Genomic DNA, 23,622 nt, shown 5'->3' with positions numbered 1-23,622 from the left:
TTAATGTTACAATGCCTCCTGACCGGTAGAGCCCAGGAGGCGTACTCTGCTTTGAGCGCGGATGACTGTAAAGTTTACAACCGAGTTAAGTCTGCAGTGCTTAAAGCGTCTGAGTTGGTGCCTGAGGCGTACCGGCAGCGGTTCCGCAGTTGGAAGAGAGGAGATAAGCAGTCTCATGTTGAGTTTGCGCGAGATCTGACTTCCCATTTTGGTCGCTGGTGTTCAGCGTCAGAGGTCGATACATTTGATAAACTGTATGACCTGGTGGTATTAGAACAGTTTAAAAACTTGGTGCCTAATAATGTAGCCACTTACATCACAGAGCATAAAGCCAAGAATCCAGGGCAGGCAGCGGTGTTGGCCGATGAGTATGTGTTAATTCACAGAGGCAGTTTTGGTACATCAGGTCCAGAGAAGTGGTTCAGGAGAGCACAGGTTTTAGCCCCAATGATTTGGGGGTCCCATGGCTGTTTTGAGAGATACTTGGGAAATAGCAGAATCTCCCCAAAACCTGCTTGACTATGTCAATGGGTTCAGGCATAGGTTGTTCGTGGCAGTTGAAAGTGCAAGTTGGTAAAATCACAGCACAAAATGAAAACTCTCTATGACCGGCGTGCAGAGCCTAACCAGTTTCAGGCTGGTGATCAGGTTTTGGTTTTACAGCCTATGGTGACTTCTCCTTTTGAGGCAAAATTCTCAGGTCCTTACACTGTGGTACGGCAGGTGTCAGACCTGAATTACATTATTGCCACTCCAAATACTAGGAAAACCACTAGATTGTGTCATGTGAATTTGCTGAAACCCTTTTCTGTACGTCAGACAGAGGAAAAAGGGGAAAGTGGGACGTGTGTGGTTAGTACTTCTGCCTGTACCTCTGCAGTTACATTGAGCTCATCTCCAGCAGTCAGCCTGGAGGGGAGTCCAACTCCTGAGGTTTTCCAGGGGCGTTTGAAAAATTCGGAGTCGCTTCAAAGTTTGGATGGCATGTTGGCGTATTCGAATAACAAGAAACGTGCTGTATTGATTGCCCTTATTAAAAGTTATCCTGCCCTGTTTTCAGATGTGCCTTCTCGCACGCATCTTAAAAGGGACCTATTATGGCATCTAATACCTATTTTAGACAGGCCTTGAGTGTCTTAAAAACAAGCTTTTGATTGTTTTTGCTAAATAAATTAGAAATTCAGCCTCTAAGCCATGTCTTTATCTTCCCAGTCTCTAACCTCATTCTCTATGCGGGATTCTGAGTGGGCGGGGAGGCTATGATAATGAGGCACTGTGCTGATTGGCTGCCTGATGCGATACACCGCTACGAAAAAATGGTGGAACCTCCGGCCGGCAGAGTTAGTTGTGGGTGTGGTTTCACGCATCGCTCCTGTCGTTACGTAATGACAGGAGCAGAATCTGAACGGCTCGTAAAAGTCACATCACACTGGGCGGCTGGACAGACACTGCAGAATTTGGTTGCATTCCTCCTTCTCTGAGTTGGCAGGCTGAGGGGAGAACATTTTATATATGTTAAAGCAGGAAATGTGTTTTTCATAATAGGTCCCCTTTAAGTAGGTGGAGTTGGTATTTTAACTCCAAAGGCACTTTAAATATCCAGAGTTGGGTGGAAATCAGTTTATTCCAAAATACGTTGAACAAACCCAACCAAGACCCTGACATGTAACTCGGGGTTGAAAACATGGTTTATAAAAAAAAAATAAACACAAAGCCAGTAAAATCAAAAATCCGGAAGAATATATTGTATTGCTCAACTGCAGCATATAATACCAGTGCAATGATGTTTATAAAAAGGAAAAAAATACAGATGCAACAAGTCCTGTAACTGAAGATTAAAAAATTCTTGTTTGAAGTTGGTTTTGGAAGTGGAATGTTGCAGGAAGTTAAAACATCAGTGGGAAAAAGATGAGCGCCAACATTTGATGTCAACAGTTTTTGGTTATTTATTGAGCAGTTGTGCCCAATGACTCACAAAAAAAAGTTTTTTGTTGTTTTTTTTTTTTTTTTAAATGTGTACTGCAGCAAAAAATGGGTTTCTATGGTGATTTATCAAGCTCATTTGACCATGGTTTCCTCGTCCACCTTCCAACATTTTTCTATTTTCTTCCAATGGTTTATTTTCAATGAGATTTACTGCAGAAAAAAAATACAGTTATTTGATAGTGAATTATCTTAAATGTGAAATGCCCCATCTAAATGTCCCATTTCTTCTTCAGTCAGTTTGGCAAAAAACAAGCCAATGTCTTATTTATGGATTTTAAGTATCATCTGATGTCCATATTTGCATGAAGTTTAACAAGCTACAGTTTCTTTGCATTAATGTAAATGTGGAGTTTTGATTGTGTCCACATCCCCGGAAGAGAAAATTAACTTATCCAAAAGGAAAAATATCTTCCTCCGCTTTGTCTTTTTCCTCGCAGACAGACTTAGCACCACATTCTTTTAAAAAAAATTTAAAACAGTGAGTCCGTTTGTGTCCACTGTTAATTCAAACCCCATCACTGTGGAGCAAGTGGGATTCCTCTGGCATCTGTGACTTGGCCTTCCTGCAGGTTTTTGACCAGCTGTGCAAGCCAGCGCTTGGTGGTGGTGTCGTCTTTCAGCACCTGGCTAAAGGTACTGTCCTTCAGCTGGTCTGGTAGACACTGACGCAGGGCCTCTCTGGCTCTGAGGAAAGAAGGCTGAATGTAATAAACCAGCGTATAACATTTTACACTTAAAGACAACTTCTCATGCTTCTGGGACAAAGTAACCATTAAAAAAACTCCCTAAGACATTGGCGCTCTCTTTACGCCGTGTTTATAATGCACATTATAAACACAGGTCATCCTGATATACAGTATAGTCCTGACATGCATTATTGATCATGTTTAAAGTCAAACTGTATGTGATGGAAAACATCCTAGAAATTAGGCTGATGAACAAAGAAGGTGTGTCTGTGTGAGTGATGTTCAGTGGCCAAAACATAAAAAGTATCCAAATCACAGAGAACCACATGATTTATCAAAGCGAGGCGTTGGCAGCAAAATTATTAGAAGGTAAAAACGTGAGAACTGGGATTCCCCTGTTCAATCTTTGGGATTTTGCCTTCTTTTCAACTGGTACAGTGATCATTTAATTGTAGTTTGAAAGAAGTACATCTTGATTAAGATGTGCCATATTGCACTGCCTGAATGAAAAGGTCTGCATAAATGAAATAAAAGCAAATGCAGGCTTTTATGAGCTTTGCGAATCTATAAATAAACTACCTGGTAATGGTAATAAAAGCAGTGGCACATCTTCATTATAAATAATTCTTTCAGGTAAGTACTCAGCAGCACTGAAAGAAGACCAAGCCCTCTACCATTTAAATAATAGTTTCACAAGTATAGTTAATTTCTAAAACTCTCTCAGATTTCCAGCTCATGTAACTACTGAAGTTACTTAGTCATTAGAGCTGCTTATTTGACTCTGTAAAGCTATGAGGTTGATTCATCCTCTTGTTTTGTTTTGTTCTTCGTATGTATAAATAAATAAATAAATATATATATATATATATATATATATATATATATACACACACACACACATTTTGTAACCTAAACAGACCTGAACTGGATATAAACTGAAACTGTTCAGACTGTAGACACATAAACCACCCCAGTAAGCAGCATTAATGCATTCACTGTTTCTTGCATAAAAAACTGATTTGCAGATCCCAGGTCCCATTTGTCACACATGATGGGCTGATCTGTAGCAGGAAATGTCGACATTACAACAAGCTGCTCTGATGACTAAAAGTGAATGCATACAATTGGTAAGTATAATCTGTTAAGATGCATCAGACAAAGTTTGTCTTCTTATTTTATATAAATTTGGACACCAAATGGTATCTTAGTTACATTAAAAGTGAATGGTTGACTTTTTTTCTATTAATTAATGCACTGACTTTGACCATCAAGTGTACACCAATATTTAACAATGGCTCTTTACATCTTACCCTTAGAGAGGAACAATTTTTGCATTAATACAATATACATAAGAAAATAATGGCTTTAACCACTGAATATCTTGAGCTTCAGAACAAGCGTGTCTAATGTCTAAACCAATTTTCTTATTGTTGCACGAAGAGTGGGAATGCATATTGTTTTCTTGATGGCTCCTCCTAGTGGCGAAAGCTCATGTGCTTTAGCTGGAGATCACTGCTCTACCTGAGGTTATCTGAGAGGCGAAGATAGCAACGAACGACATGTTTCAGCAGACGAGCCGAAGGCTCTTTGGAGAGCTGCAGCACCATTTTGCCCTGGAAGCAGAAAAAAGAAAATATTATATCTATTGAATACACTGTAAAGGATGGTGTGGTACATGGTACAGATGCTAGACAATATATTCTGAAAGTTCCTACACTTGCAAGAACACACAACTCTTACGAGAATCATGGCCACATGGGAGAAACGTTCATAGGTCTGACATATATAAGCCAGTCCAGTGTCGTCCAGCAGTATCTTCTGCAGAATGAAAGTAGCAACCTGACAAAAAAAAAGAAAGAAAAAAAGAGGGAGAATGGTAAGATCTATGTACAAAGTTAAGATAAACTCTGACAAAACTTGTGACTTTTAATATCTCAAGCATGGCACCGATGACAGAAGGTGTAACTTCAGGGTGAAATTGTGTATAATCCAGTATTATTTTACATTAGAGATCAGTTACACTGTTTTAAAAAGCAGACGTAATGGTCAAGTACCGTCTTTGAGAGTTCACTCCCTGATTCCATGATTCGAAGACAAAGCGGGATGATTTCAGTGGTAAGAAGGAAGTTTATCACTTCTTGTTCATCTGTTTTGACCAACGCGCCTATAGTGAATAGAAGGACAACTTAATACCTCCATATAGACTCCAAACAACTGGACAGCTGCACTAAAAAAAGGAAGTAAAATGTCTCTTTAAAAAGGAGAAATTACCTATGACTCCTAGGCTGGTGAGTCGCAGGTACTCAAATGGCCGTGTTTTGCTCACAGTGTGCAGAAAAGGATAAAGGAAAAGAGGAATGTGAGCTGCAAGAAAAGCCGACCTGGTGAAGAAAGAAAAATTCAAAGTACTTTACTCAATGTGATCTTACTTAACAAGTTCAAATGGAGACACATCAGATCAAAATGATCTCCATGCATGTTTCTTTTTTGACAAATTAAAAAATGACTGTCTATCTAAGTGGTTCCCAAAGTGGAGGGGTGCGTAGTGCCATTGAGGGAGGCGCAATATGAATACATTTTTAAAAAAAATGAATGATTGGACACTGCTAGCATAGTCAGAGGCACCGTTTGCCAAATGGCATTCCAGGCAAATGCAGATGCAGATGGCCGGCAAGCGGGGAACTCCCAAAACCAGGGGCCCCGTCACTTTCTCTGCATCTTATATAAACAAACCTAATGAGAACGGGTCTATCAAAATGAAGAAAAAGCTACCCATCTGCCATAAGAAATGAAGGGAAAAAGAAAAAAGCATTGAGAAAGTGGTAAGTAGTGCAGATAATACATAAGCTGCAAAACTTGATATTTACAAAATGTGATAAGGTGCACAGAGGGAAATTGTGCGTTGTGTGCCACTGGTGTTTATATACATTTTTTTAAACAATACAAATGTGTGCTATTTAAAAATAATGTTTTTCTTTCATATTTTTTGTTAGTGTCTGATTATTTACTGTATAAGTTTCATTAATTAGTTGGAGAGGCCCCGCTGTGAATGTTTGCCCAAGGCCCCAAGAGACTCTAGAATCACCTCTGAGCATAATGGACAGGTTTTTGACAGGGCTCTTTTGATGTGGAGTTTTTCATGTTTTTAAATCGCATTTTGCACGGAGGTATTTCTTGAAAAATGTATTGATAGCAATGTTTAATATTGTTACACAGTAAAAAAAATTGAAAAATAAAAAAAGAAGGGGGAGTCAGCAAAACATTTCTTATAAATCGAAGGGGGGCCTACCGGAAAAGGTTTGGGAACCACTGGTCTACCTTAACATGCATGCATCCATGTCTGTTTTCTGGAGTATCAGATGGGAAAAAGATTCTTCTAAAATACTGTGAACGCTAAGAAGGAAAACAACTAAATATCCCATTACCGTGTTTCTGGATGAGAGGCAACACACTGCAGAAGTGCCAGGGCATTACACACTCTGTTAGACTGGTGAGCTGTGAGTGTAGGTGGGTTTATAGATGGATAGATGTTCACTATTTCCTATGAAAAAACAAACAAACAAAACAAAAAAATCAATGAAAAAAACTCTTTACTCTTAAACTTCAACTGATAAATAAGCAAGACTACACAGCAGATTAAAAAAGAAAAACAGCACGAAAAAGAAAAGCTTTGCGCTGCTACAAGTTGGACAATATTTTTTCAATGGGCTAGTGATGGACATACCTGCAACAGGGCAGCAATCGTGCCACAGGAGTGCCAGAGCATCGGTGCTAGGTCTGGCACCGACTCTCGCTTCTTGCTTAGCTCCAACAGAGCATTTTCTCTGGTTTCTGGGCTGGACAACTCATTGATCCATTGGTAAATCTTCTCACGGTCCACCTGGGCCAGGGCTGTGACGTTAGTTACAGCCTGTCAAAATAAAAAGATGAGATTTTTAATATCTAGAGTGCACAGACCTTTCCCTTATTGTAACATGACCAGGATTATATGCAATTGTTTTTTTAAACAAGAATTACAATCCCTCCTCCTCCTGCTACTCGTTTTGTAGTTTCTCTCTGCTAGAATTAGTTTTGTCCAAAAGCTAGGCATTAAAGAGGTATTTTGAGTTCACAATATGTCCCTGCAGCCATGACATGGTGAAACATTTACAATTAATTCATGACAGTACTGCTGTCTTTGTCTTCATCAGAACTCCAAACTTTTCCATTTTACGTGCTCATATGATCAGTGGCAATTGATAAAACTAAAGATTTAAACTCTTCTCTCCTTGCTTAACATATCAGAATCAGCTTTATTGGCCAGGTTCGAACATTGTCCAACAAGGAATTTGACTCCGGTAATTTCGCTCTTTCGCAGTAAATAAACAAATACACAAATGTGGTATTTCTTGACATATGTACAGAATAAACATCTAAGGTGCAGCAGATTGAGGTAGAGAAAACAAAAAAAGGACAGCTCTGAATAAAATAAAATAAAATAACCTATTTACAATTTTACAAAACAAGTTGTACAAAAAATACATAACTCCTGTCCTATTTTTTTTTTTTTTTTTTTTTTTAACAGTGCTTCCTTTTCCACTTGTCTGTGTTTGTGGTGCATTTCTGGGCTTGGAAAGTTCATATATGTTGACATATATGAACATCTTTTGTGCTGCAGTGTCACCTCCAACAGCAGTTTTCATTCAGACAAAAGTATTTAAAAACAAGTGCAGTGTCTTTTGATTTCAAAGCGTTATCACTGGCCATTTTAAGGGAATTCCGTTTCCTTTTGTATTTAAAGAAATATACAGTGTAAATATATGTATACTGTAGATAGATTATGCCAGTACAATTATGCAAATTCAAGCAAAATAAAAATCAAGGCTTTAAAACTGAATTATCTGATGGAGGCCTTTATTGCTAAGTTGATTTACCATTAGATCTAGATATACTATTTCTACTTGATGCCATGGTGCAGTTATAAATATGATGTTGTGTTCTTTACACATTGAGCAAGTGTGAGAGAGAAAAGGGAAGAAAGTGGAAACAGGATCTGAGTAGTTTAATGCTACTTACCGCTCCCGTTGCCAGCATTTTCTGAAGTTCTCACTGGCCAGGGAATTTTGTTAAAATAAAACCACTTCGTCAACAAACAGTGGTTAAAAAGCAAACTAATACCGCTGCAGTGCAATTAAGTTGTCAGCCCGCACGGACTGGTAGCTTCAGCTAGCGGCTAAGGATTGTGAGAAATGAACCCATTAGGCGCGTAATTTACCAAAAGTCTTCAGGCAACGTTACTTCATTGAACAAAATCAAAGCAATTCAGTAAAATATTTAACGGGATGGATTTTGTATAACTGCACCAACTTCGACACTACAAAGCCGAAAGCAGTCAATATGATCTCACGCTAGTCTCTTTCTCGGCGATGGCAGCCTGACACAAACACAGGGAAACATCGCGAGAGCGAGACCCGCGGGATCTCGGGCGTCACTTCCGCTGTAAATGTTCCCGTTCCCGCCATCACCGTGTGCGGCTCCACTGTCAACAACGCTGGAGCAGCTGAATGCCGGCCAAAACCAGCTCTCTGCAGGCGGGACACACTTCAACACAGAGTTACGTCCTCCAAGTTTGAATACCAGCTCGAACCCTCATTGACAGGTAAAGGCGCCCGCAGCGTAATGACGGCGTTATCCCGTTTCCATCACCACATTACAGTCAGGTGGATTAGCCGGTCGGCTAGCGCTGGCTAGTCCGCTAGCGGTCGTGCTAATGTCGGCCTCCTCCATCCATTCAGACGGTACTGCATCCCTGGACGGATGGCCGAGCTGCAGCATCCGCGGATTCCCGTGGCGGGTCTGGACGCCGACACTTTTAGGACTAGTTTGCTGGGATCATGCTGAGTTATTAGTTAGAAGCAGGAAAAGACAGATCACGACGTGTTGCTCATCTGTGCTGCTGATGGACAGAGTGATGGCTGATAAGAACACACTGTTAACGGACCCGTTAAGAGGTTAAACACTTCTCATAAACTCTGGTCTGGTTTGCCAGAATCTCTCCGGGGACGTCTCATATGTAGGTAGTGTTGTAAAACAGCCGTCACTGGTGTTTGGTGTTTTTGTTCAGGAGACTTCGGAGTTTGTTGTGACTTGCGACCTGAGCTAACATGCTTTTATCAACCGAGTATCCTGAGGTTTGAGGTTATATGTGATTTATTTCCAGTTCTCTCTGGTGGCTAATAAAATACACAAAGAGATTAATACATGTTTTCTATTATTTGTTAACTGCAGATTGGTGACACTAATTACAGTTCGCGCCTGACATTTTAAAGATATTACAACTGTGTATTGCAACATGTGCACGCTGCGCTATGACTTATTTATTTATTTATTTCTCAGGACAATGCACATTGATGAACATATTTACATAGGTATGTAAAGAAGTAAGATTGTAAGAAATGCCAATATCATGTTGGAATACGCCTCAAGATGGTTTCTCACGAACAAGCTTTCCTTGAATATAAATAAATCAAATTATATTCTTTTTAGAAACAAAAACAAATTTTTTCCTGAGCAGGATTTAAAGCTCCAAATTAATAATATTGAAATCCAACAGGTTTCATGTGTAAAATTTATTGGTGTACTAGTGGATGAAAGATTATCCTGGGGAAAACATATTGAGTATGTATGCAAAAAAATTATGAAATCCTGTGGTATTATTAGAAGAGTTTCTTTCTTAGTTAATCAGTCCTGTCTCATGATATTATATTATAGTCTAATTTATCCATACTTGACGTATTGCAACATTGTTTGGGGCCGCTTCTTATTCTTCGTACCTTAACCAATTATTTCTAATTCAGAAAAGATTCTTGAGAATGATTTCATTTTCTTCTCATCAAGCACCTTCTGCACCCTTATTTAGCAAATTTAAATTATTATCAATTTTTTCTATTAACAAGTTTCAACCATGCCTGTTTATGTTTAAGTTCATTCATTTCTAACAAGACATTCCAGGCACTTTTCATAATTTTTTTCTGTTATCATCAGATATTCATTCTTATTCAGTTAGAGGTGGGAAGAACTTTCATTTACCTCTTTGTCGTACCTGCAGTCACCAATCCTTTATCAAATTCCATGGCCCTCAACTCTGGAACTGTTTAGATAGATTAACACTAACACTAAGTTAGTGTCATCCTTAAAAATGTTTAGGACCAACTTAATGGGGTATCTTTTTATATAGACAAAATTAACAGGCTATTCGTACTAAAATGAAATTGCCATTTCATAGATATTTTTGTTTGGGTGTTTATTGTATTTTTCTTTGTTTCTTTTACCTTTTCTTTTCCTTTCTATTCTTTTCTATTGATTGATTTGTTTTGGTGATTTTGTATTGAGGGGGAGGATTTTTTATAAGCCCCTCTGGCTTCTTTTCCTCTCCTGCACAATATATTTGTCCTTGTATGATTTAAAAAAAACTTTACTGTTGTCATTGTATAAATAAATAATAATAAATAAATAAAAAAAAAAATATGTAAATGTACCAGATTGTAGCACAAGGCTAGTTTCCATCTGCAGTCCAATATAGGCAGGTATGGTGTTAAAAGCAGAGAAGATAAAAATGCAATAAGAAAAAGAAAACAGAAACAAAGACAAGTACAATTAGTAAAATGAGAATGATAAAAAAAAAAAGTTAGTAGGTAGGAGGAGGCCCAAGCACACATTAGGTGTGTGTACACATTTGTTGACCTCTGAGCCATATTTTTATCTGGTTTTTAAAAGTTGTTAAAGAGGGGCATTCCCTTATGTGTACAGGTATAGAATTCCATAACGCACTACCCTTTATGGATAGTGCGTTATGGCTAAAAGCAGTTTTTCTGAATGGAACCTCTACCACTCTGTTGGACACTGCTCGAGTGACCCGCGACTGTCTGTATTTAAAATATTCCTGGAGGCAAGGTGGTGCCAGGCCATGTAGGGACGTAATTACCTGTACTAGTTATAATCCGTTCTCTGGAGACTAAACAAGGCGGTTCTTGCACTTACACACACTTTAATTTCTTCCTTTCAGGATTTGTTTGCCCGTAAGTGCACCGCCAGGATAGCAAGCCATGGCAACCTTAGTGCCCAAACTCTCCAGTGGTGTCGCTGTACGGATCCGTTTTTCCAGCCTTGAATTCGGCACCACCAGATGGAGAGAGGGGACCTTCGAGATTTTGGAGAAGGAAAACAAAGTTAACCTCTGCCTGAGATTCAGCTGTGGCGGGGCTCCAAAAACTTTCCAGGTATGTAAATATTTTTTCCTCTTTATTTGTGGCACTTAAGTGAGAGTGTAATCTTGTGTTGTCATTTCCAGTTGGGTCAACTGATAAAGCAAGCTGACTAGATATTTATGGATTGGTCGCTAAATCCACATATAAGGGCCCCCTTAGACGAAGCATTTGGCAAAAAAATTTAATAAAAAATCTTATAATCGTAACATTCTTGCTCACTGCCACTAGATGGTGCATTTGTGCAGAGAAACGACATGGTCCATGTGTCAAAAGTTTAGCCTGTGGAGGTGTGGAATTGTAAAAAAAAAAAAAAAAAACGATCAATTGTAAAGTGCATTGTGGTGCTTCAAAGAAGCAGCAGGTGTTAAATTTGCATTGTGAAAAAGTTTTTTTCTGGTCATTTGAGAATGTAACACCCGTTGCATGTAGATGTATTTTTGAGCCATTAAGAAATAAGGCTACTACTACCAATGGCGTCACTATATAAGTCAGTCTTTAGTACTTGTGTGCTGTCTGCTGTTACTAAATTATAAAGTATATGAATGTAAGTTGTATTTAGAGTCACAAGGAACTACTTTTTTATGGAATATTGTGTAATTTGAGAAGTTAATGAAACTGCAGACTTTTGGTTTCCCTTTTCTTATTCTCCACAAAGTCTGTTTTTTAACCTGGATACAGTTGGAGAGTCTAGGTTTTGCTTTCGCCTGCAGAACATTGTTCAACAGTGGATGGTCACGTCTTTTTTTGGTCACAATGTTTGGGGCCACAACTTATCATCTGTAGAAATGCAAGAAACATAAATTAAATAAATCTGTCTAGAGTGTGATGCTTTATTAAGTTAGTCACCCAACTACAGTTTAATTTCACACCAAATGTAAAATTTGAGAGTGTCTGTCAGCTGGCGAGCTGATGTGATTAAAGACGCACAGATTGACAGACTAGCGGGGGGTGTTCAAGTATGGAACAAATAACTTGAATAAAACTGCATTTCAATACAAACTAAAGTATCTTGAATTCTTCTCTCAACTTTAGCTGACCCAGAATGTGAGAAGCATTTCACAGAATTTCAACCGGATCATGCTGACCTTGAAGGACACCAGTGTCATCTCCTTCGATAAGATGCCCCCATCTTTGGTGCAGAGAACAAAAGAATACCTGGAAAAGCTGAAACAAGGAAAGCCAGGTAATTGGCTAACTGCTTCATATGTAATGATAAGTTAATTGGCTCTGCACAAAGTGTGGTGATTTGCAAATGATGGAGGTGGACACATTTATTTTTTGAAAGCTGGTTTAAAGCTGTAATAACCATCTGTCTATACTGATAAATCTGCTGACTTGTAATTTAAAACTCTTTTATTGCATAGTTTAATAAATGCTTTTACCAACTCTTATTCTTTGCTCATTCCACAGTTTTAAAGTCATCCCATGGAAGTGCAAACTTAAGTGTCCTTGGTAACCGCTCTATGAAAAATGAGACCAGCCCATCAGGGGAAAAACAGGTTAGTAACAATTTTAAAACACCAACTTCAACAAAGTATTTTGAGTTTAGACTGAAGGCTTGTCTCAAACCTGCAGACTCCTAACATGTTTCAGACAACACCGAGGCGGCAGAGTGCAGAAGGCCGAGAGGACACAACCCCACGGAAGCCTTTGAGTAGCCCAAGCAGAGCAGCCTCCACTCCCACCCGCACTGGACTGTCTGAAAACAGGTGTGGATTTGTATGGTCACTTTTGACGCTCTAATAAACACACACACAGCCCAAACACAGTTTCTCCCACACTTGAGGACTATCTGGCCAATATTGTCTAAGATCATGAATTTGCTTTGCTGTATTACAGGGGCGAGAAAAGAAAGCGACTACTTACCTCTGAAAGTGACCTCAGTGAGGATTACCCCAAAGAAAATGACTCCTCAAGGTAAATGCAGCACTGCTTATAGTTGGGTGCAGTTAGTGATCTGACATCTCCATCCTCAGGACCATCATGTTTAACTGGCCGTATGTTGTTTCTTACCAAATGGTTAATTTAGATTGTAGAGCAACAAGCAGCGTTTTTGGCGTCTTGTAGGTTTATTTTAAGTTTTTAGTTTCCACATTTGGATATCTTTCTAAAATAGTCATGTTTATATATTTTAGCAACAACAAGGCCACTTCAGACCCGTCCAGGAAGTTTCTTCTGAGCTGCAAAGAAAAGTTGAAGCAGACGGAAGAGAACAGGAGCGCAGGTAAACTACTCCTAAACATCTCAAGAGATGCATCATATGTGTAACACAAAGTGGGTTATGACTGGTCAATGTTTTTTGTGTAGATTAGTATATCTAATTTGACATTAAATGATTCATGCAGTCACTGATGCCGTGAATACATTTTTGTATGCATCACCAGACATGTCTTTTTTTCCCCTGCTTACCTGTAGCTCCACTGGGCACAAGTCCACTTCAGCCAACGTCATTTTATGGCAGCCGATCTGTAACTAAAGACTACGCCCAGAGCCACACTTTTCTGGACAGGTGAGTTCCTGTGGCCTGTCTAAATGTAAACAAAGGAGTTTGCAGTGTTTAAAAATTCCAAATAAACACATGATTAAATTGCGGCCGAGCCTGTGAAAGCAGTAAATGTTCTGCTGTGTTACATCTGTAATGATTGTATCCTGTTAGGTCTGCCAGTACCACACAAACGACACCAGCCAAGAGAAGCCTCTTGCTCCCCAACCACTCCACTCCCTACAAGAAGGTGCGGCCCTCGCTTGACTATGGTGGCTGGAACAAGCAGAGGCCATCTACCTTAGCCCAGACGCAGCCTCCTCTGCAAGGGTTAGAATTAAACTTTGCTTCCTCCAAGCACTATGATTATAAATTCCATGTACTTTGCAAAAAATACTGTATCTATGTAAAAATGAAACAAAGGCAGTTGGGGTCACCATTAATTATCATGTTCCTTATTTTTGCCTACCGTTGCAGATTTTCCAACCTTGGAAACACTTGCTACATGAATGCCATATTGCAGTCGCTCTTCAGCCTGCCTTCCTTCTCCAACGACATGCTGAAGCAGAGCATCCCTTGGAAGAAGGTCCCCATTAATGCTTTGCTCAGGTACTACATTGACATCAAGCAGCATATTACAGATACACTAGTTCATCTGTTCAGAGTGTGCCAATAGCAGCTTATGAGAAATATTGACATACCAGCACATTACAAAATAATTTCTTCACTCATTTGAAGTTTTCACTCTGCAGGCGTTTCGCTCACCTTATGGTTAAGAAAGATGTGGGCTGTCCAGAGACAAAAAAGGACCTGTTGAGGAAAGTGAAGAGTGCCATCTCGTCAACAGCTGAGCGTTTCTCTGGAAACATGCAGAATGTAATATTCTCCCCCCATGATCCAGCACTGCATGTTGAGTGTGTCCTAAAATTACTGAGAGAGTCTAAAAATGTGTATGAACTTGAGTTTAGCACTGTTAGATATATGCTGCTTTTAAGCTAAAAAGTAAAAGTGGACAATAGATTAAAAATAATAGCCACCAAACTGTATTCAGGAAAAATTACCAATTTGTAATGCAAAATGCATGTGTGCAGGGTCATTTTGTGGCTTAAGATGTCATTTTAATACTTGTTTTCTAAATGATAGGGATCATTGTGATGCATAGATTTAGGATAACTCTTTACACCTATTGTCTAAAATGTTGTTTGTTTGTTTTAGTTTTTTTATCCTAATTTCAAGTTCCTACATGTTATGTATTTTTCAGGATGCTCATGAGTTCTTGAGTCAGTGTTTGGACCAGCTCAAGGATGATGTGGAGAAAATGAACAAGAGTTGGACAAACGATACAGCGCCATCTTCATCTGTAGTATGCGAGAACGGCCAGGAGGCAACAACGGCGTCATCTGCAGACAAGTTGGAACCTGGTGACGAAGTGGACACCTCCCGCATCTACACATGTCCGGTGGCGGTCAACATGGAATTTGAGGTGCAACACACAATCTGCTGCAAAGGGTGAGGATCGTGTCCTCTGACCATTTAGATTGTCATTCCTTTAATGTTACTGAAAACAGTTGTTGGACGTTCTATAGAAGATTTGAAACTTCTGTCATGTTGCAGCTGCGGTGAAGTGGTAACCAAACGCGAGCAGTTCAATGACTTGTCCATTGACCTGCCACGAAGAAAGAAGACCCTGCCACTTCGCTCTATTCAAGACTCGCTGGATCTCTTTTTCAGGGTGAGTGTTGGCATCAACAGTGACCTTTTAGTTTTTTGTTCAAATTGAATCTCTGCATGAATCTAAATTAGTATCAACTAAATAGATATTTGCAAGTAATTACAGGAGTAATTTTTCCTGGTTTTTGCAGATGGAGGAAATTGAATACTCATGTGAAAAGTGCAATGGCAAAGTGGCAACTGTTACACATAAATTCAGCAAACTACCCAGGTATCTACACACATAAGACATGAAACACAGACTTTCTTAATGTATGTAAAAATGAACCGGGATGCTAATAAGTTGTGATAACGTGTTGTGTATCTCTTTTCCTCAGAGTGCTCATCCTGCACCTGAAACGCTACAGCTTTAACGCTCAGCTGTCTCTGAACAGTAAGCTAGGTCAGCAAGTGGTGATCCCCCGATACTTAACCTTGCTGTCCCACTGCACTGAATCAACAAGACCTCCCATCAGTCTTGGCTGGAGTTCCCAAGCTTCTGTGTAAGGCAAAAATATAAAACTTGGAACTACAATTACAATTAAAATAAAAAGCACACATCTGGAGAAAAATGGTTTGACAGAACTGTCACTGGTTTATCTTAAAATAACCGTATGTAAGGATTTTATGAATAACAAAGACTATGTGTGTATATAAAACTTTTAATTGTGAGGATGTGAGGTATTTTTTAAGTTCAATGTTTTTTTGAACATGTAATTAAGACATTTTCTTATGTCATAAAAGTGCAGTCTCAACAAAAGATGTTTACAGAAATATCCCTAAGCACAACGAATTCCACTATTTTTGCTGTTTCAGGAAATTATTTTTACAGATTTCAAATGCTGCTGAATGGGAATAAAAACACAATGTAATTGCTTTTAGTGTCAGCACTCCCAGCTGCTGCTTCATATTATTTTACTACAGCTTCACAGCAATGACAGCCTTTCATGTGAGATATAAGTGTTAAAACCTCATCTCCGAACCCTTGCTGAGCATGGTTTGCAAAAATCGATTGCATTGTCACTGAGAAAAATAACTAGTAGTGTTTTAGCTCCGGTGTTTACCCATTAGTACTTATTTACAGTTGAGCAGACATGGGGGCGTGCTGGTCCTGTCCGTAAGGTGCAGCTCATGACACGCACCGTTGTAAAAGATTGTGCTCACCAGCAAGCAATTTTATAAATACCCTTTAATTTATTCAGTTATGTATTTACATTAATTTTTTGGTTAATTTTCCTTCTATGCCGACAGATATTTAATTTGTCTGATAGATATAAAGGTTTTCTTTCGGGCATCCATCCACTTTACTCTGTATGTCATAAAATGTTTTTTCTCTTTATTTTTGTATTTCCCTTAAAGATCGAGAACACTTAAGATATCACAGTCAGTCAACTCTTCCAACCCTCTTCGGTGAGTTCTGTTTGGTTTTCAAGCAATGTTGTCAAACAGATTGAGTATTTGACACTTGTTAAAACTAAAGTATTGTTCTGAAGGGTTTTTGTTATCACCATTTGTTCTCTATCATTTTTGAATAAGGACGTTCAAAACTGATAAATTAGATTAAAAGTGTCTTGATAGTAACTCTGGTACATATGGCATAACATGTGACTTTCTGCAGGAGGACTGGAGGAAAAGTTTCCAACTCTAGCTCCACCTATATCCTTTTGGACTCTGACTGTGAAGAGGAGCCGATCAGGAAGGTGCATGCAAGCCGCAGGCGGCGGCTCAGCACCTGTCTGCCTGAAGACGATGATCGTCCAGAACAGGTGAGTGCTTGCTTATGACCTAAATCTTTTCAGTCTGCTTCCCGTTTGGTTTGTGTTTCTGATGTGATGCAGTTTAACATGTTTTCAGAAGGCAGCAACAGGGGATTCAGCAGATTTCAGTGGCATAAATGATGACGAAATGCTGGCCGCTGTGCTGGAGATGAGTCGTCAGGAGGCTGGGCTGTCTGCGCCACCTGCCCTAGAGGATGAGCCAACGAGCAGCCCTGACACAGGGTTTGGAGACACAGATGCTGACCTGGCTTATCATGCAGATCTGCTTGAAACGGGCAATAAACAACCCTCAGGTATTCTAAAATCAAGAAGTCATATTGCATAGTGGATGAGTTTTCTGCTGAGATTAGACATAAGAGTTCATGAATGCAGCATGGGTTGGATATAACACACATTATATTGTTTAGATGCGCTGGATTCATTGGACTTGACCATGGATGAAAACAAGGAGAACCAGACTCCAGAGGGCGTGCAGCAACAAGGGGAGTTGGATTGGGTTCAGCAGTACAGTCTGGATCAGGAGAGGGAAGAGCAGGAGTTGCAGCAGGCTTTGGCCCAGAGTCTCCAGGAGCATGTAAGACTTTAAAAAAAAAACTCACGACATTTGCTTTAACTCATTCATTCTTATGACACATTTGTAAAGCAGAACAAAGGGAGGAAAAGTGTTCCAAGATATGAATATATAACAAAATGGCCTACGTTTTTCTGGAAAACATGACAGAATTGTAAATGTTCATTAAAACTTTTTAAAACTGCTTCTGAGAGAAACTATACATTATTAACATCAACAGTGTGTTCAATAGTCCAAAGAAGGAAAAGAAAGTTCCCTCACTGAGTCGATGACGAAAAGCCTTTAAGTATAATTGGCCACACTGAAACGTGTACTTTTATGTCCAAGCAGATTTAAAACACAGAATAGACCTCAGTGGAAATGTAATAAATAATTCTGTTATAAATAAAAACTAAATAATATTATCCTTTGATCTCACATCACCCTGTTTAGGAAGCGCAGGAGATGAGAGAGGATGATGATCTGAAGAGGGCCACTGAGCTCAGTTTGCAAGGTTTGGGAAAAAAAAAACTTCCTCAACAAATAACATATAATGATGTCTTTAATCTTTCCGGTTTCTGTTAAAATGTGACAATAGTACCAGCATCCTCTTTTTAACCAACAGAGTTTAACAACTCCCTGCCTGAGCTGCTGTGTTCAGATGATGATTCTGGAAATGAGGATGTGCTGGACATGGAATACACCGAGGCAGAGGCAGAGAACCTGAAGAGAAACGCTGAGGTACTCCTCATCCTAGTCATTAATCAATTTCTCCTCGGGAAATAAAAAAGTATTTTGAATTTGGAAAAATGCAAATTTGAATGATTTTAAAAACCTAATATTTGATTTGTCTTTTCAAACTGTACTAATAACGTGCTGTGAATTACACACATCTTTATAATTGATTGTGTTTGAGCTTTAGGTGACTTATTTACAGTAGAATCTCTGAGGTATTATGGTCAAAAATGTATCCATAGAAAAATTATTTGAATATAAAATGAACAAAAGTAGAAAACTGCTCATTATCATTGGGCAAATATTCATGTATTTGTCTGCAAGGTGGTATTGGGTGTTCAATTTAGGGATTTGGACATTAATTACAAAGATCTGCAGTACTAAAATTAGCCATTTGGATAACCCTAATAACTGCTTTTGATTGATCACATTGATTTTTAATTTGTTAAAATTATTTTTTTTGTAGCGATTCATGCATGTATTTGCAGCCTGACTGTACTTGACTGATAGACTCATCCTCATTCCCAATAACTTGTTTACATTCACAGACTGGAGACCTGGCCAATTCTTATAGGCTTATCAGTGTTGTGAGTCACATTGGAAGCAGCTCCTCGTCTGGTGAGCACTTGCTTTTGTATTTATCTTCAAGGACATGAGATTAACCCTCTCAGTGCTACTGTACTCTATAGTTACGCCCTTTTTAGGGATTAGCTGCACCACATTATAGGCTTCATCAGTGTCTTAAAACACTGACAATCAGTCGGTCACTTAAGTGTATGTTCTTGTGACTTCACTCAGACATGCCCAAGACTGACTGAGATACAGAGTGAGCACAAAATTATACACTAAACTGATAGATACTACTTAGTCTGGTTTTCTCCAAACGTGCTTGCCCTAACTATTCGTATTTGTGTTTGATGGAAGTTGCTGAAGATATCACTTTTATTTGTGTTAAAGCTTACTGAAATATCAATGAGGGGGTGGTAGTCCCGTGGCTACAGAGGTGGTTCAAGCCCTGGAATGGCAATCGAGATGAACCACCTTGGGCCCCTGAGCAAGGCTCTTAACCCTAATTGCTCCATGGTGTGTGTGTGTCTCAGATGTAAGTCACTTTGGATAAAAGCGTCTGCTAAATGACAGTAGTAGTAGTAGTAGCAGCATCCATCCATCCATCCATTGTCCGCCGCTCATCTGTTCCCGGGTCTCGGGGGCAGCAGTCTCAACAGAGATGCCCAGACTTCCCTCACCCCAGACACTTCCTCCAGCTCTTCCGAGGAGAGTCCGAGGCGTTCCCAGGCCAGCCGAGAGACATAGTCTCTCCAGCGTGTCCTGGGTCTTCCCCGGGTTCTCCTCCCGGTGGGACATGCCTGGAACACCTCCCTAGGGAGGCGTCCAGGAGGATCCGGTACAGATGCCCAAGCCACCTCAGCTGACTCCTCTCAATGTGAAGGAGCAGCAGCTTGACTCCGAGCTCCTCCCGGGTGACCGAACTCCTCACCCTATCTCTAAGGGAGCGTCCAGCCACCCTGCGGAGGAAACTCATCTCGGCCGCTTGTATCCGCAATCTCGTCCTTTCGGTCACTACCCAAAGTTCATGACCATAGGTGAGGGTAGGGGCGTAGATTGACCGGTAAATCGAGAGCTTCACCTTTCGACTCAGCTCCCTCTTCACCACGACGGTCCGGTACATCGACCGCATAACTGCGGACGCTGCACCAATCCGTCTGTCAATCTCCCGCTCCATCGTTCCCCCACTCGTGAACAAGACACCGAGATACTTGAACTCCTCCACCTGAGACAGGACTTCTCCACCCACCCGGAGAAGGCATGCCACCCTTTCCCGGTGGAGAACCATGGCCTCGGTTTTGGAGGTGCTGATTCTCATCCCTGCCGCGTCGCACTCGGCCTCAAACCGCCCCAGCACATGCTGAAGGTCCCGGTCCGATGAAGCCAACAGGACAACGTCATCCGCAAAAAGCAGAGATGAAATCCTGTGGTTTCCAAACCGGATCCCCTCCGGCCCCTGGCTGCGCCTAGAAATCCTGTCCATAAAAATTATGAACAGGACCGGTGACAAAGGGCAGCCCTGCCAAGATGCACCGGGAACAAGTCTGATCTACTGCCAGCAATGCGAATCAGACTCCTGCTCCGATCATACAGAGACCGGACAGCCCTTAATAGAGGGCCCCGGACTCCATACTCACTCAGCACCCCCCACAGAATGGCACGAGGGACACGGTCAAATGCCTTCTCCAGATCCACAAAACACATGTAGACTGGTTGGGCAAATTCCCATGAACCCTCGAGCACCGAGGCAGGTTTTAGGGGGGGCAGGGGTGTCCTGTGCCCACCCAAACGTGCGTCCTGTGCCCACCCAAACGTGCGTCCTGTGCCCACCCAATCAAAGTTATGGGGATCATTTATTTTTTTATATTTTTATAAATATAAAAAAATATCACTGTGTACCGTTTCTGATTGGGTGGGCACTGCACATCATTTTTAGACACAACAATGAACGCATACCGCAAAAGTTGTGTCTCGGCGGAGAAGTGTTCAGAACAGCACACACTGAAGGCTGATTTATGGTTCTGCGTTACACAAACGCAGAATGGTGCACGTCGCCGCTTACCCTACACCGTAGGCTACGCCGTAGCCGCGGCTCCTGCACGCGGAGCCTGCACGGCACCGCAGCGCACCGCCACCCGCACCGGCGCTCTCCGCCCTCGCCGGGATGGAGAATACTCTCTCTATCCCGGTCCATGCCGTGCAGGCTCTGGAGCCGCCAGCCTGCCGCGGGACCTTTTAAATCAACGCAGAACCTACGCCGTAGGCTACGATTGATTGATTAAAAAAAAAAAAAGCAAACGATTAAAAAAAAAGCAAAAAAAAAAGCAAAAAACTAAATAAATGCAGCCTCAACAGGGCACAAGCCAGTGTCCTATTTGTGCCGGTGTTCTGCCATTTTTTGCTGCTTTGCCAAAACCTAACGGTTTTCTATCTTTGCAGAGCTACAATTTTTGTGTTTTGTTTTTTTCTGTATTTTACTCCTTAGCCCACTTCCTTGTCTCTTGCCAGGCCGTTATTGTGAATAAGAATGTGTTCTTAATGACCCGCCCGGTTAAATAAAGGCCAATGACTGAATGAATATCAAATAAAGCGATAGAATTGTTTTTTTTTCTCTTTATCGTATAATGTTCACAATGTGTAATGCAATTCATGTCATGGGTAGTGTATTTTGATGGATCAAATACTCAACATCCCATATTATCCATTTTACATCGTGCAAGAAATGATTGGCGGGGCAATCAAACTTTGAAAATCGACTGTGCGCATGCGCAGAACCACAAAGTAGCATTTCTCGGCAGGTAGCAAAGATTGGCAGAACACCGGTCCCAAGACCGGGTAAATGCAGAGGGTAGTGTCAGGAAGGGCAATTGGGTTAGCATACTGTGGAGAAGATAGATGAACTGATATGATGACAGCATAGTTTTCTATGCATTTCGGGGGTTTGACCCCCCAAAATGTTTTCGCCCGCGCCGCATTGCGGCACGGGCATCGCCCACCCTACATTTCAGTCTGCCCCTCAGTAAATCCGGCCCTGACGAGCACCCTGCGGAGGGTGTAGAGCTGGTCCAGTGTTCCGCGACCGGGACGAAAACCGCATTGTTCCTCCTGAATCCGAGGTTCAACTATCGGCCGTATTCTCCTCTCCAGTACCCTGGCGTAGACTTTCCCGGGGACGCTGAGAAGTGTGATTCCCCCTATAGTTGGAACACACTCTCCGGTCCCCCTTCTTAAACAGAGGGACCACCACCCCGGTTTGCCACTTGCCAGCGGTACTGTCCCCTTCCTCCATGCAATGTCGCAGAGGCGTGTCAACCAAGACAGCCCTACGACATCCAGAGACTTGAGGTACTCAGGGTGAATCTCATCCACCCCCGGTGCCACTGAGGAGCTTATGAACCACCTCAGTGACCTCGGCTTGGGTGATGGATGAGCACCTCCCCGAGTCCTCACCCTCTGCTTCCTCACTGGAAGGCATGTCAGTCGGGTTGAGGAGATCCTCGAAGTATTCGAGGGGCAGACCCTCACAATCCGTTTGGGTCTGCCCGGTCTGTCCAGCCTCCTCCTCTGCCAGCGCACCCAACTCACCACCGGGTGGTGATCAGTTGACAGCTCAGCCCCTCTCTTCTCCCGAGTGTCCAAGACATGGGGCCGAAGGTCAGATGAAACGACAACAAAGTCGATCATTGACCTCCGGCCTAGGGTGTCCTGGTGCCACGTGCACTGATGGACACCCTTATGCTTGAACATGGTGTTCGTTATGGACAAACTGTGACTAGCACAGAAGTCCAACAACAAAACACCACTCGGGTTCAGATCGGGGAGGCCGTTCCTCCCAATCACGCCTCTCCAGGTATCACTGTCATTGCCCACGAGAGCGTTGAAGTCCCCCAGTAGAACAATGGAGTCCCCTGTTGGAGCACTATCAAGTACTCCTCCCAGGGACTCCAAGAAGGCCGGGTACTCCGCACTGCTGTTCGGCCCGTAGGCACAAACAGTGAGAGACCTTTCCCCGACCCGAAGGCGCAGGGAAGCCACCCTCTCGTTCACCGGGGTGAACTCCAACACATGGCGGCTGAGCTGGGGGGCTATAACCAAGCCCACACCAGCCCGCCACCTCTCACCCTGGGCAACTGCAGAGTAGTGGAGGGTCCAGTCCCTTTCAAGGAGCTGGGTTCCAGAGCCCAAGCTATGTGTGGAGGTGAGCCCGACTATCTCTAGCCGGTATCTCTCAACCTCACGCACAAGCTCCGGCTCCTTCCCACCCCAGCGAGGTGACATTCCATGTCCCCACTGAGAGGGTTTTGGTCAGGGGATTGGGTCGTCGAGGCACCCCGCCACGACTGCTACCCAGCCCACATGGCACCGGCCTCTCACGGCCCTTCCTGCGGGTGGTGGGCCTACAGGAAGGCGGGCCCACGTCGCCGTTTCGGGCTGAGCCCGGCCGGGTCCCACGGGCAGAGACCCGGCCACCAGCCGCTCGCCTACGAGCCCCAACCCCAGGCCTGGCTCCAGGGCGGGGCCCCGGTGACGCCAATCCGGGCGACGTAACGGTCCTTGATTTCGTTTTATCCATGATTGGCTTTGAACCGCTCTTAGTCTGGCCCGTCACCTAGGACCTGTTTGCCATGGGAGACCCTACCAGAGGCGTAATGGCCCCGACAACATAGCTCCTAGGATCACTCGGGCAACACAAACCCCTCCACCACAGTAAGGTGGCGGTTCAAGTAGTAGTAGATGAAATGAAAATTAATTACAAATGACACTAATCAAGAAGCCAAAATAGTATCAGCTCACAGAAATCTTTAACTTCACCTGAAGAAAGTTTGGAATACACTGTTGTCAATTTATAAGTAACATGTTTTGTTGATTTTATGAAAGTCTG

The 23,622-nt window shown here is 41.9% G+C and overlaps 2 protein-coding genes across 4 annotated transcripts in view; one reads left to right on the top strand and one right to left on the bottom strand.

The window, feature by feature from the left end:
* Positions 1 to 1,670: 1,670 nt before the first annotated feature.
* LOC133446091 (CCR4-NOT transcription complex subunit 9) lies at positions 1,671 to 8,104 on the bottom strand. The gene is made up of 8 exons (XM_061723866.1): positions 7,728 to 8,104; positions 6,397 to 6,582; positions 6,098 to 6,213; positions 4,944 to 5,053; positions 4,727 to 4,836; positions 4,413 to 4,511; positions 4,194 to 4,285; positions 1,671 to 2,670 (listed from the first exon to the last, which is right to left on the bottom strand). Exons 1-8 carry the CDS (start codon positions 7,743 to 7,745, stop codon positions 2,502 to 2,504), a joined length of 900 nt encoding a protein of 299 aa, XP_061579850.1. The 5' UTR covers positions 7,746 to 8,104; the 3' UTR covers positions 1,671 to 2,501.
* Positions 8,105 to 8,161: 57 nt separating this feature from the next.
* usp37 (ubiquitin specific peptidase 37) overlaps positions 8,162 to 23,622 on the top strand; it is a 20,920-nt gene continuing 5,459 nt past the window's right edge. The window contains exons 1-22 of one of the 3 annotated variants that reach the window (XM_061723863.1): positions 8,162 to 8,310; positions 10,717 to 10,930; positions 11,951 to 12,101; positions 12,329 to 12,417; positions 12,494 to 12,627; positions 12,758 to 12,835; positions 13,054 to 13,142; positions 13,334 to 13,427; positions 13,575 to 13,730; positions 13,878 to 14,009; positions 14,153 to 14,276; positions 14,662 to 14,909; positions 15,015 to 15,132; positions 15,263 to 15,342; positions 15,449 to 15,613; positions 16,470 to 16,520; positions 16,729 to 16,876; positions 16,968 to 17,181; positions 17,296 to 17,462; positions 17,892 to 17,952; positions 18,064 to 18,179; positions 18,722 to 18,791. In XM_061723863.1, the coding sequence (XP_061579847.1) occupies positions 10,757 to 10,930; positions 11,951 to 12,101; positions 12,329 to 12,417; positions 12,494 to 12,627; positions 12,758 to 12,835; positions 13,054 to 13,142; positions 13,334 to 13,427; positions 13,575 to 13,730; positions 13,878 to 14,009; positions 14,153 to 14,276; positions 14,662 to 14,909; positions 15,015 to 15,132; positions 15,263 to 15,342; positions 15,449 to 15,613; positions 16,470 to 16,520; positions 16,729 to 16,876; positions 16,968 to 17,181; positions 17,296 to 17,462; positions 17,892 to 17,952; positions 18,064 to 18,179; positions 18,722 to 18,791 (2,659 nt within the window). In that variant the 5' untranslated portion in view covers positions 8,162 to 8,310; positions 10,717 to 10,756. Of the gene's footprint in view, positions 8,311 to 10,716; positions 10,931 to 11,950; positions 12,102 to 12,328; positions 12,418 to 12,493; positions 12,628 to 12,757; positions 12,836 to 13,053; positions 13,143 to 13,333; positions 13,428 to 13,574; positions 13,731 to 13,877; positions 14,010 to 14,152; positions 14,277 to 14,661; positions 14,910 to 15,014; positions 15,133 to 15,262; positions 15,343 to 15,448; positions 15,614 to 16,469; positions 16,521 to 16,728; positions 16,877 to 16,964; positions 17,182 to 17,295; positions 17,463 to 17,891; positions 17,953 to 18,063; positions 18,180 to 18,721; positions 18,792 to 23,622 lie in introns of all 3 variants that reach the window. The other 2 variants (XM_061723864.1, XM_061723862.1) reach the window with 2 other exon arrangements.

The sequence above is a fragment of the Cololabis saira genome, chromosome 6 (assembly GCF_033807715.1).
Source record: "Cololabis saira isolate AMF1-May2022 chromosome 6, fColSai1.1, whole genome shotgun sequence".
NCBI lineage: Eukaryota > Metazoa > Chordata > Actinopteri > Beloniformes > Belonidae > Cololabis > Cololabis saira.
Note: the sequence above shows the minus strand (reverse complement) of the source record. Positions and strands in the feature narration are given on the sequence as shown.

What these genes read in the sequence shown, in the direction of transcription:
- LOC133446091 (XM_061723866.1), bottom strand. An exon ending in CCCATGTGGCCATGATTCTC is followed by an intron (nt 4,286 to 4,412) that starts GTAAGAGTTGTG and finishes TTCTGCTTCCAG; the next exon opens with GGCAAAATGGTGCTGCAGCT. An exon ending in CGCCTCTCAGATAACCTCAG is followed by an intron (nt 2,671 to 4,193) that starts GTAGAGCAGTGA and finishes TTCTTTCCTCAG; the next exon opens with AGCCAGAGAGGCCCTGCGTC.